Genomic DNA, 13,446 nt, shown 5'->3' with positions numbered 1-13,446 from the left:
TGGCTGCGTTTTGCTGCAACTCTCTAGGCTCCTTCCACAGCATCTTCCCCTGACCTCCAGCGCCTCAAAGGGCAAGTATGGTAGATATAATAGGACACCACCTGCAAGTTTCCATCTAAGCCACACGCCATCCTGTCTTGGAATTATATTGGTTCATTATCACAGCATCAAAATCCTTAAACTCCACTGCTAACTGCAGTGTGGGTGTACTTCGCTGCACAGGCTGTAGTAGCTCAAGATAATAGCAAGGCACTACCCCCTCAAGGATGGCTAAAGATGGGCAAAATATTTTGACAGCTACTGGTGCCATGATAAAAGTAAAGACAGATAATCTTTTCATGTACGTTAGTGGGAGATTACAAGTCATGATTCTGGTGTGTTCAGTCTGAGGAAGTGGTTCACATGTATGTATATTTTACAAAAACGATACTGAGCTTTTGTCTCAGTTTTGAAGTTGTGTACACCACTAAACAATAAACTAAAACAATACACTTTCCGTCAAAGCACTTGACTAAAGATTGTGCCAACAAATGCTCAGTTTGAATAATGATCTTCTGAGCAAATGTAGTTCAGATGTGTACTCGGAGACCTTGTTTTGGATTAAACATTGCTGTTGGAGAAGAAATATTTGCCAAGCATGTCAAATTTTGATTTGGAGTTACTGCAGCTCAAGGCGTGCACTCAACATATCCGAACTGTATAAAAGTTACAGCGCAAAAAGAAGCTGTTCAGCTCATTATGTCTATGTCATTTGAAATAAACGAGTAGCTGTTGATTCTAGTCCCATCTTCCAGCAGCTGGTCCGTAGCCTTGCAGGTTACCGCACTAGGATACAGCTCTCAGTACTTTGTAAAATGATTTGAAGGTTTATGTCTTCACGCCAGACTGTATACACTTGAAAGGTCCAGGGTGAATGCCCTCATGATGTAACATTAAGGTAACTATGAACACTTGAGGGAGAAGCTGACCAGTGTTGATCGGAAGGGAAGCCTAGCGGGGAAGATGGCAGAGCAGCAATTGCAGGAGTTTCGGGGGCTAATTCGGGGTTGGTAGGGGGGTACATTAGAAATCCATCCTAAGGAAGAAGAAACAAAATAGGCAGAGGATGAGGCAACCATGGCTGATAAGGGAAGTCAGGGACAGTGTAAAAGCAAAAGAGAAAGCATGTGATATGGTGAAGGTTAGTGGCAAGCCAGAGGATTGGAAACTTTTAAAAGCCAGCAGAGGAAAACTGAAAGAGCAATGTGGGGGCAGAAGATGAAATATGAGCATAATTTAACTAATAATATAAAAGAAAAAGATTATGAAAGATGTTTGCTATCCTAAAGGTGAGAGAGAAAAGTGAACTTTAGACCACTGGAAAATGAGACTGGAGAATTGGCAGAGGAACTGAGCAGTTACTTTGTATCAGTTTTCACAGTGGTCAACACCAGCAGCATACCAGAACTTTGAGAGTTGGGGGTAGAAGTGAGAGCAGTGGCCAACACGAAGGAGAAGGTGCATGGGAAGCTGAAAGGCCAGAAAGTAGATAAATCACCCGGACTGGATGGACTACAGCTCAGGGTTCTGAAGCAAATAGCTGACGAGATTGTAGAGGTATGCTGGTGATCTTTCAGGAATCACTGGAGTCAGGGAGGGTCACAGAAGACTGGAAAATGGCTAATGTAACACCCTGTTTAAGAAGGGAAGGAGGCAGAACACAGGCTGGTTAGCCTGACCATGGTCTTTGGTAAGACCTGAGTCCATTATGGAGGATGAGGTTGTGAAGTACTTGGAAATCTTTGTGGTAAAACAGGGCTGAGTCAGTGCAGCTTCTTCATGCCTGACAACTCTGTTAGAATTCTTGGAGCGTTCCTCACCAAATAAAGGAAACATTCCAGTGGATTGGAGGTCTGTAAATATTATACTTGATACCCTTTTTAAACAATGTGTAGGCCAAATAATTGTAAGCCAGTCAGCCTGACTTAATGATTGACAAAATATTGGATTAATTCTGATACAGCGTAAACTGTCACTTGGGCACAAATTAATCAAGGAAAGTAAGCCTCTTGTTAAGAGAAGACTGTCTCTTAATAACAATTTAATTTTTAGCAAATAACAGGGAGAATTAATCAGGGTCGTGTAGTAGGTGTTGTCTATGTAGTTTTTAATAGGGCATCTGCTAGTCTGGACTCACTGACCAGCCTAAATATTTCAAGATCTTTGTGGGGAGAGGAAGACTGATGAGAGTCAACTCCTGATGCAAATAAACTTGGCCACTTCAACAAAAATATCAGAACAAGATCAACTGAGCAGCTTTTATTTTGCTTGAGATGCCAACATTCAGCAAATCATAGTGAACTTCCACCATCCATTCCCATCCAAAAATACCTGGCTAAACTGGACTCTGTTATCATTGATTGTGCTTCCCTGTGTTTTGACAAATGATAAAGTGGAAGAAGAGAGTAAACATTCATTAAAAATGAAGCAGGCTAAACCTGTTTGTAGAAATAACGAATATGGCCCAGGAATAGATTTCGGATTTTCTGCTTGCGCTGCAGGGGCAGCCAGCTGTTGTTAATAATGTTGACTTGCTGTTTTTATGAGGCTTTATCTGTGGTTTTCTGTGTAATTTCCCAGCCTGTGGGATTTCTAATGTTTCCCATATAGCTGGGCAGTGATAGTAGATAGAGAAATCCCCTTACAATAACTGTAAATGTTTAAATGAGACATGTCACTACAAGAGTGAGTCTTGGAGTGGGAGGACTGACGTGAAGAGAGCTGGGTCAGTTAGAGCCATATTCACTGGTGTTGAGAAGAATGAGGGGCAATCTCATAGAAACATGTAAGATTCTAACAGGACAAGACAGGATAAAAGAAGGATGGATTTCCTGATGACTACAGTGTCTAGAACCAGGGACCAAAGTCTTAAGCATACAGGATGAGCCATTTCAGACCGTTGAGAAATTTTTTCACTGAGACAATAGGCGAACCTTTGGTACAGAAAAGATCTGAGGCCAGAACATTGAATGTTTTCAAGAAGGAGTTAGATATAGTTCTTGGGGATAAGGGGATCACAAGGTTTGGGAAAATGTGTGACCAGGGTAGAGTTGGATGACCAGGGTATAGAGTTGGATGACCAGGGTATAGAGTTGGATGACCAGGGTATAGAGTTGGATGACCAGGGTATAGAGTTGGATGACCAGGATATAGAGTTGGATGACCAGATGTGACCATATTGAAGGCAGAACAGGCTCAAAGGTCCAAATGTTCAACTACTATTATTTTTGTTTCAATGCATATGGCTGTTTGGATTGTAGAGCACAAACAGATCCAGCCAGTTCGTACTGGAGTTTGTAGAAACATAGAAAATAGGTCCATGAGTAAGCCATTCAGCTCTGAGTCTGTGCTATCATTCAGTATGAACGTAGTTGATCGTGCAATTTCAGTATCCCATTCTCATTTTACCTCCATGTCTCTTGACCGCTTTAACCTCAATGGGCCCATCCAGCTCCCTCTTGAATGTATCTAATGAACTGGCCCCAAATGTTTTTTGTGAGAGAGAATTCCATAAGTTCACCATTCAGAGTGAAGAAATTTTGTCGTCCTCTCAGTCCTGAATGGCCTAGCCCTTATTCTTGGACCTTGACCCCTAGTTCTGAATTCCGGTTGTTCCGGTCTTTCTTCAAACGTCAGTCCTGCCATCCTGGAAATAGGTCTGATAAACCTTTTCTGGATTCTGTCAAGAGAAACAATGTCCTCCTTCAGACTAGGACACCAAAATTGCACATAACACTCAAGGTGTCATGTTCCCCTTGAGCTCCTTCCACCTTTTCTCATTGAATAGATCAAATTTTTTAACAATCTATATTCCTTTCTCAAATGCTTGTCTAAATGAGATGACCAAAGCACTACCGTGAAGGTGGAAATCATCTGGAATTCGTGAGATAGAGGAAGTCCTTTATAATACTTGCAACTTTTCATCTCGTCACTACCCATCTGGGATAGCCATGCACATAATTCGCTTACTGAAATGCAAACATAGACTTGACATTGTTCTGTGGAAGGGTTACTGGACTCAATGTTAACTGATTTTTTTTTGACAGATGCTACCAGACCTGCTGAGCTTTTACAGCAACTTCTGTTTTTGCTCCTGATGTACAGCATCTGCAGTTCTTTTGGTTTTCACCTGACATTGTTAATTGTTTTGTGGAGGAAACTGACTACTGTTGTTGCACAACAATGATGTAGTGAAGTTAGTTGTTTTTGAATAGCCTAACTTTTGTTTTAAGTGTACTCAAACAAATTAATGTTTTTGAGATGATGGATAGAAATGACTATGCATGCAAAACACAACTGTTAATGCCCAAAATGAACCCATTTACCCAAGAGCATTATGCTCCCTAATCTAGTAACCTAATGATTTTTTTAACATTCTCATCCTTGCTTTCAAATCTCTTCACAATCTTGTTATCCCCAGTCCCAGAATTTTCCAAGATCCCTGAGGTCCATTAGTTATACCCTCTTGAACATCCCTGTCCTTGATTGTTTCAACGTGGGACTCCATGTCCTCAGTAACTCAGGCCCTAAGCTGTAGAATTTCCTATCTAATGCTCTGTCTTTGTATCTTCCTTTCATCTTAGTGCTTCTTAAAACCTATCTCTGATCAACTGTGGCTTAATATTTCCTAGTACATTGGGTTCAGCTTTGCTCCTGTGAAGTGCTTTAAGATGCTTTTGAAACAGCTCTGTAAATGCAAGTTATTGTTGTGATAATGTAGCAAAATTATATGATTGGTAGATCTTGTGTATTCCAAATTAATTGATTCTTTTATTCCCCTCTTTGAAGCGATCGACCTCTATCTAGTGCAATTCCTGTACCTCGAAGGCATGTGACGAGCACATCTGCAGGATCAGATACAGCTTTCCACAGTAGAGGGGCTGCTTCTCCAGAAAGGGCTTGGAGACAGTCACATGGAAACTCTGAACAAGAACAGCCCCCAAGCTACAACACTGCAATAACTCATGCTGTAACCCTTCAGGCACAACCAGAAGGTGATAGCAAAGTGCATACTACTTCAGCATTGGAAGTTTCAGATGATTCCTTTAAAGGTGGAGATCAGGAGGATGAAATGCATAGCAATGAAAATGGTGTGGTTTATGAAACGGCCCAGCCACAAGAGGTTATCACTGAGCAGCCATCTGAGGTGAATGGAATGACTATGCCCAGTGTGCACACTGGCAGCACCAATAATATGCCAACAGGTGACTTAAGCCACCCCATGGGTGGCAGTGTTTTCTGCTCTGTTGAGCGGGCCGAAGAGATCATAGGCATGGAAGCCACTGGCTTCAGTTCAGATGAGCAGCTGGAAGGATTCTGCATTCCTGTCGATCACGCTGTGGCAGTAGAGAGTGATGACCAAGTTTTGGCTGAGCTCGATGCTGAAGGATTTGAGGAGTTCTCCAGGAGGATCTGTGCACTGAATGAGAATGTCTCAAGCTTCCGTCGGCATCGTAAGGGCTCTGAGAAATGAGACTATGCTGCCCGCCGCGAGTATTGAAGCAGAATGTAGACATAAACTGGAGTGGAAGAGCAAATTGCACTTCTTTCTGAGATGATTTGTAACAATGAAGTTATCAACATTGTTGCTATTCTCGTGGTGAGATGGAGAAAGCAGATGAGGATCAAAACCTGATGCAGTGTAAATGCTGGGCTCCCAGATGGAGATCCATTCGCGTAAGAGATGAGATGGGGCAGTTTACGTAGATCATGGCTTAGTGGATTGACTTCATGCCATCCATGTCTGCATGTTTGCATCACCCTCTCATGATACTCCACCAGACCTGCAAGCTGGCATCCTTCCCAACCAAATAGAATCAGTCCTTTCCTGATAACTGCAGAATTTGATCCCTCCTTGGAGGGGTAGAAAACAGGGGGGAGTGAATCCCTTTTTACTGGAACTGAGAGATTGCGACCTCCCATGTTTGCCAAACAGAATATGTGCAATGATATTACGGGATAGAGTTGTTTTGAAATGATGTGAAATTTCTGAATACTTCAGTTTTCTCCTTAGATTGGGAGCTTGCCATATGCGTTTTGATGAGATGTCCTGGAATAATCGAACAGTTTAGATAAGTATGATGTTAAAGCTGCATTCCTGAAATCGATTCATTGTAATGGGGGGTGGATGAGGTTGAAAAAAAAAAGGCTGGAAGTGCCGCAAGTTAAAATCTAACTTGGCAGAAACAATTTTGCGGAGAGTGACAGAGTCCTGACTAAGAGCCTCAAAATATCAAGTGCGTATGGTTGAATTTAAGTTGCCATATACTACCTATTTTTGCTATTTTTTGATAACACGTTGTGCGGCTCAGGTACAATTTAGCTGTTGATTTTAGTCTGAATTTCTATCCTTCACGGCCTTCATCTGCCTACAAACTAAATCAGGGAAAATACTCTGAACTGATTATTTAGAACTTAAAAGTGAATTGGTTATTCACTGACTTTAAGCTCCTCACCATTTCCCTTCCAATTCTTCACTTACAAAAAAAATCTTCAATTTATTCTGAATTGAGCTTCTGAAATATTGTTTAATAGACCTAATATTTTAAAGTGTGGGCACTTACATTTTGGCACACCAGCTGTAGGAAACTGTTCTTCTGCTTCTCTAGCTTACCTGTGTCTCGACCTGTTGCCCAGGTGGCCCAAAGTTCAGCACTGCTTCCTACCTATTTTGGACTTGTTCAAAGAATACCAGTTTAGATGAGAAATGCAATCACTATTTTTCTGGCATTGTTAAAATTATTGAAGGAATAATTAATTTTAAAAGTTACTTATGTAGCCCAGTTGGATTTGATCTGCACTGAATGCGGTAGCAGCTGGGATTAAGTTGCACTGGAGTAAGCTTGCTAAGATAACAAAGACATTTTTCATTTAAAATTAATAGCTCCCATTACTTCATACAAAGAATTCAATCAGTCTTGAGTTTTTTTTTCTCCCTTCCTCTCCCTCGCTTTAAGCATAAAGCTAAAATATAAGTCACTGAAGATCCAGAGGCTAAGTGAATAAAGCATTTGGTGACCCAAACATTGACCCATTGCAAAGAATTAAACAAATCATTGCATTCAAGTATTAACTCGTTGTGCAGTCTTTGAACTGGAATCTCTTCTAGCTCATTTCCCACTGACACTTTCTTTTAGTTGTAATGCTGATGCTATTGACCAGAGCGTAATATATATTGCAGTTTCCCTGCCCAACCACTGCCTTTGGGAGCCTACTTGTTGCAGCAGCATGCCCTTTGCATATGTTGGGAAATGAGCTATGAATTCGGTGTTTTGTGTTCCTGAGGGAGGTGCGTTGTCCTCGCCTCCTTGCATGTCAGAAGACCACATTAAATTAAAACAACCTGGTTCTCTGGGAGAGTGAAGGCCACCTTTCTGCTGCTCACACCCACCTAAGCACCCCCCCCCCCCCCTCAACAAAAACCAACAGTAGAGTAACTGAAATGCTGCTTGTAGGACCCTGTGATCATAGTGTAGCATTGCAAAGAGTGGCCATTCAACAGAGCATTAATTGACAATTTGTCAGAAAGACAGGTAAACACAGCATTAAAAATATAAATATAATGAATGCGTTTATTTCAGTTTCGTCAGTACTATAACCTTTTATTGTTGTATTGATTCACAGTGTTGGTACGGCTCTAATTTAAATAAGCATCACATTGATAGTTATTGGCTGAGCAGACTGGTGCTAGAAATCATTTGTGGTGAAATGCTGCACGATACACAAGCTCCACCCTGATGATACGAGCAAGTCGGGTGGGAAAGGTTAAAATAATAATTGTCTCGGTGTTTTCATTTTGAGGCAGTGACATACTAAGGTGCTAATGTGTTCCTTGTCTTTGCAAACATCATGACTCTTGGTTCCTATTTTGTGACATGCGTGCATGAGGTCTCCAGGTCTCTCTCAGTAATTTTTCAGAGAACTTAAATCAATAAGATACTGAATCTTTACCTTGACAGTTGCATTTCCATAACCAGGGCCATTTCTTCAGTGGACCGTCTTATGTTTCTTAAATGGTTCAGTACCTCTTCACAATACTCCACCGTGAGTTTTTTGTTTTTTTTAATTTTGCCAGTTTTGTTGTGGGAGCACATTTTATTTTCATATCTTAAAAACCTCACCCATCACTTTAATGTGTTGATTGATTCATTGACACTTTGAATTTCCACTGGTGACTAATTATAGTGACTGCTAATTTACGCTGACAGTATCCCCTGGGAAAGCTGGTGCTCAAATTGGTATTCAGTCCCAGTCCAGACTTCCGGCACCAGAGGTGATATTTGAGCTCAGCTTCGCACATGCTTGAAACTGTGCACTGACACCTTCTTGCTTTAACCAGCCGAGTATGATCCATGTTCATTCTGCATATACGTCAAGAACCTATTCGCAGAAATTTGCCCCTATTCAAAATACCCTCTTCCAACCATTCATAGTGTAATGCTTGGATACGATCCAAATGTAACCAATAACTATCTCCTACAGTTAAAGCTGCCACCAACAAGTTAGTTAAGCAACAAGGACATTGTTATGATGGAGTCATTTTCTTAGAAATTGTAAATAAAGCCTGTAATCTCATTGTGGTAATGTCTGCATCATTTAGCTCTGGCAGCACATAAGATGGTTCAGATGCAGGGGCATGCTGCCCATTCCTGGCGTTATTAGGATGGAAGTGATGTGCTAATTCATAGTTCAAGCATTACAAACTTGCATTTTGTTTGAGGATTTGTGATAACATTGATAACATTCTTAGGTTTTTGTGCTTTGCATCATTCAAACACCATATCCTACATTCCCTTGTAACCTACTTCAGTACTATGGTTCCCCTTGACTTCTGGCCACTCATGTCCAAAATTGTAGTTCTTATTTTGTGAATTGCACCATGCTGATTAGAGATGGATAGTTCCATTGGTTGATGTAGTGAGTGTGAACGTCTTCATGCAGATTTCAAATAATTAGGATAACGAGTGTTCTTCTAGTGGCTTTTAGGTCCTGGTGGTCGATGTTTTGTATGTTGGTGACTTATTCCAGAATGGTTAGGGGGTCCACATCTTAACAGTTAGTTGAAAGAAGCTGTGGGAAGATGCCTGGAGTTGGAATCGTGGAGAAGGCACTGTTAGTGTATAGTGAACTTTGTGTGGTTTATAATAAAATTTAACATAGCTCAAAATCACCAACAATAAAAAGCAACCCAGTGTGATATTCAGAAATACTTGAGGTACAAAGAGAGGGAAAGAGCACTTAACTTTACCCTTTCCCCTCATTAACATTACAATCAGGACTTCAAGCTCCATCTGTTACTTTCAGTAGACTACATAAGAGTGAGATCCCCTATTTACTGGAACTGAGAGATTGTGACCTCCCATGTTTGCCAAAGAGAATATGTGCAATGATGTTACAGGGTAGAGTTATTTTGAAATGATGTAAAATTTCTGAATCCTTCAATTTTCGCCTTGGGAGCTCGCCATATGCTTTTTGATGCGATGTCTTGGAATAATTGAACAGTTTAGATAAGTATGATGTTAAAGCTGCATTCCTGAAATCTATTCATTGTAACGGGAGGGGTGGCTGAGGTTATATATTAATAAAGTAAGGGTGACTGATGTAATATTGAGCTATGCTGTCTTCACCCTATTGCTCCTTAAATTGAATGGAAATAACAAGAGGATAGGAAACCCCACATTTAAAACTAGCTGGTGTCTTCCACCAATGCATTCTCTTCATTTTTGCTGTAGTTCTGTCAATCACCTGTATACTTCAGCGGATGTTTCTCGTTTATATCTGTTCCGACAGTTAACGGTGTCACTTACCGGGAACTTTAGAGAATGGTCACCATGAGATCTGATTTCATGGAATAATAGCTTTATTTTTTATGGATTGGTTCAGAACTTCAAGTTGCTTAACATCCTTCTGTACTTAATGGTGTCTTAAATTTCGCATTGTACACAGTAGAAAGACTGGCCTAGAAGCTTCAATTCAACACTGAGGACTAATTGCGTTAATCTTCTTTTCCCCTTCTGTTAAATATGGCCTGTCTTATCCCTTTCAATTAAACCTGCTCCATGGTGCATGTATTTCAAATCAGGTACTAGCACGCATCCTAACTGCCCACGACCTGTTAAAGAGCAAACAGTAGTCACCTTCTCTCCTGAGCTTTCATTTTATTCATGGTATTACTAATTGAAAAAATAAACTTTTCCTCCCATCAAAAGCAGGAGGTGGTCAAGAACAGCAATGGCTGTTAACTGTGGAAGAGGCAAGGTGTTGAATCAACTTTTCTTGATTTTCATATGTATATTCTTCTCAAATTTGAGGCAGAAATCTGTCTGGCACTTCCTGTACTAGTGATAGTGTGCTGCACAGCTGTTGGATTTGTGCCATACTGAACATCACAAGGTTTCAAATTGGTGCCGATTCCAAAATCTGACCTGTATGTTTTCCTTAACTGGCTTCCAGCTGCAGAGATTCTAAATGAAAGTTTCTGACCTGCTGTACCGAGATTATTCTGGATTCCCCTCACCGGGTTGCTTGGCTTTTGCACAGTATCTCCATCTCAGATTGGTCATTCTCTGGAGAGATTTGATCAGATGCCCCTGAACTGCCCACCCCACATGCCCCCATCACTTAACGAGTCAGTCCCCTCAATTCACAGCCTCTCTGCAACTAAAAAAGCAAGCAGACTTTTCATTGCCTGGTGTGGGGGCTTCATGACTGTCAATTCATAAAGATCCTCTTCCCTCACCCCATCTCCACTATTTTCATATATAAAATGCAAGCATGTTCAAACCAATGATTAAAATGTAAAATTTATTTCCTATATATCCCAGTGTCAACTTGCAGCAATGTCCTGAAGACTTAACCTTCAGTTCCAGTTAGCCATCCACGTCTTGCACATTATTAATACGTCAGTTTTGATGTCTCACTCTACAGGCTGATGATTGACTTTCAAGCCCAATATCATTTAGTTTCCTTTGATCTTATGCACTTATTTCAGTTGAGGTGACTTTGTTCTCTCTCTACCCTTGCATTTCCCCGCTCATATGAGCAAACCCAACAGCTAATGGGGTTTGGCCAAGTTCATGTTTCTCAAAGTGCAAGCAGTCGTTAAGGCAACGTAACCAATTCCAGACCTCCCAGCCCTCAATCTGGGAGCTTTGCTTCCAAAGCTGTCGTCCCCTTGCTGCACTACATAAAAGGTTCTGAACATTTGCTCAAGGCATGTGTGCAGGGGTTATCTCAACATCAAATTGAAGCTCATTTCGGGGTAGACTTCATTCAATTCATTTTGTATGAGTGAGCAAGGGAGGAGCAAGAAAGTGGACACAGTCAACTGAACTGGACACAGAATGGGAGATAGGAACCACAAGATTGTTTGTTTGTTTGTTTGTTTGGGTCATCTGCGCAGGAGGGAACATAAAATCGTTTGTGTCTCTGTGTTGAGCTGGAAGAAACATTGCTGAGCCAACTGTGTGTACCTTAGCTATCCTGTTTTGAAATGCTGTGACACACCTGTTTGACATGGTGGGGGGTTTGCGGTGAAACACTGAATGGGGTTGCTCCACTGTCATGAACTGTTAAATGCGTGCTTCGTAATGATGTGTTAATTAGAACTGTCTGCGAATCTGATCTCTGAATGAAGCAGCAGAACAAAGACAATGTATTGATGTACAGAGCAAGTACCGTATGGGTTTGAAGTTTGCCTATTTCATCACACTGGCATTTTTGCCAAAATCACTGCTGAACAATTCGTAGCTACATGCTCCTTTTATCCTGACATCCCCACTCACCCTTTTCACACATTTCCTTTTAATCTTTTCCTTGTTTCTATTTATTAAAGAAAAAAAATCAGTTTATTTAATTAATTACTCCAAATGCAAGCAGTAAATGGATGCAATCATTTGCAAAACGTATTCACATACTTGCTAATGATTCAAGTGTCACTGAAAAAATTCTGGTAAGCAAAATTGAATAAAACATTGTTTTACCATTATCTGTGTGATTCCTCAATCTTCCAAAATTCTGTTTCAGGATGTGGTTATCACTGGCATTTATTGTCTATCCCTGAATTACTTGTCAAGCAGCTTCAGAGGGCAATTAAAAGCTAACTGTATTGGTTTTAGATGTTTTTGTTCACCGAATGTGTCACAAGCATGTATTGTCTATCCTTAATAGCCCATGGGTTGCTGGCTTCACTACAACTGGCTGGCATGAGTGGCTATTTCGGAGGGCATTTGAGAGTCAGCCACATTGTTCTGGGTTTGGAGTCTCATACCAGTCAGACCAGGAAAAGACAGCCGATTTTCTTCCCCAGACAGCATCGATAAACCGCAAGTCAACAGCTTCATTGTCAAACTCTTAAACTGGCATAATGGGGTTTGAATGTGTTACTCTGGATCACTTATCCAGCCTTTGGTTTCCCTCATCTAATTACGTAACCACAATCCTTATGTTGTGTTCTGTTTCTTTGTTGTGTAATGAACGGGCTACATTTCTAAATGCTGTTTTAGTGAATGTTATTTCTAAGATGTTTATCATGTTGTTACGACATTCAAGCTGCAATTCTTCATGATTTGAAAGAGCTAGTATCTTTTACATTTGCACTGATTTAACAATGTGGAGGTCTGGCAATTAAATGATTTGTATATTTTAAGTGGGATCTCCATGATGCCTTTTGTCATAGAATATTATAAATCACGTGCAGGTTCCAGCTCTGCAACTAGAGCTGTTTGCTGTTGACTTTTTTTAAATTGGCTCCATATGAAGTCCTTTGAAATTATGCAATTTCCAGTGCACTCCCCTCCCACCACACCACCAGCACGGCAGCTTTTATACAAAGAAATTCACATGTCCCAAGTACTGTTGCAGGGAAAACAAATAATCTAACTTCCTCCTTTGACAGGATATCGCTGTAGAATTAATGGCCCCTTGTTGCTGTTTAGCTAAACTATGCAAAACAGTCTTTTCAAACTGGATCATTTTTGAAAACCATGAGCCCCCTTCCAATAAAAATAACCTCACTTCCTCATTTTCTTTACTTCAATAGGTAGGACAGTCAGCACCTTGTAGAGAGATAGTGTTAACTTTTTGCGTTGGCCTTTTCATTTCATTAGCCTGCCTGAGCAAATGCAGTGTTCTGTTCTGGTTGCATATTAGTGAATCATCATCTAACCTTTCCATTACAACATAAGAACTAGGCATAAGCCATTCAGTCCCTCTAGCAGGTCTGCCCTGCTATTAGACCAGACTGTGTCTAATCTGCCCATGGCATCAACTCCTCTTTCATGCCAGCTCATTGAAGCCTTCAACTCCCTGAAATTTACAGAATTTATCTCCACAATCCACTGATGGAAAATTCCAGACTTTTAACTAACCTGTGGGAGAAGAAATTCCTTTACATCTTGATTTTAAATG

At 40.7% G+C, this 13,446-nt stretch overlaps 1 protein-coding gene across 3 annotated transcripts in view; it reads left to right on the top strand.

Moving 5' to 3' along the window:
* Positions 1-12,646, top strand: part of uvrag (UV radiation resistance associated gene) — a 334,866-nt gene extending 322,220 nt beyond the window's left edge. For all 3 annotated transcript variants that reach the window (XM_059646839.1, XM_048533001.2, XM_048533000.2), the window contains one exon: positions 4,828-12,646. In XM_059646839.1, the coding sequence (XP_059502822.1) occupies positions 4,828-5,512 (685 nt within the window). In that variant the 3' untranslated portion in view covers positions 5,513-12,646. The remainder of the gene's footprint in view (positions 1-4,827) is intronic.
* Positions 12,647-13,446: the final 800 nt, after the last annotated feature.

The sequence above is a fragment of the Stegostoma tigrinum genome, chromosome 6 (assembly GCF_030684315.1).
Source record: "Stegostoma tigrinum isolate sSteTig4 chromosome 6, sSteTig4.hap1, whole genome shotgun sequence".
Lineage (NCBI taxonomy): Eukaryota > Metazoa > Chordata > Chondrichthyes > Orectolobiformes > Stegostomatidae > Stegostoma > Stegostoma tigrinum.
This window is presented reverse-complemented; position numbering and strand designations above follow the sequence as displayed.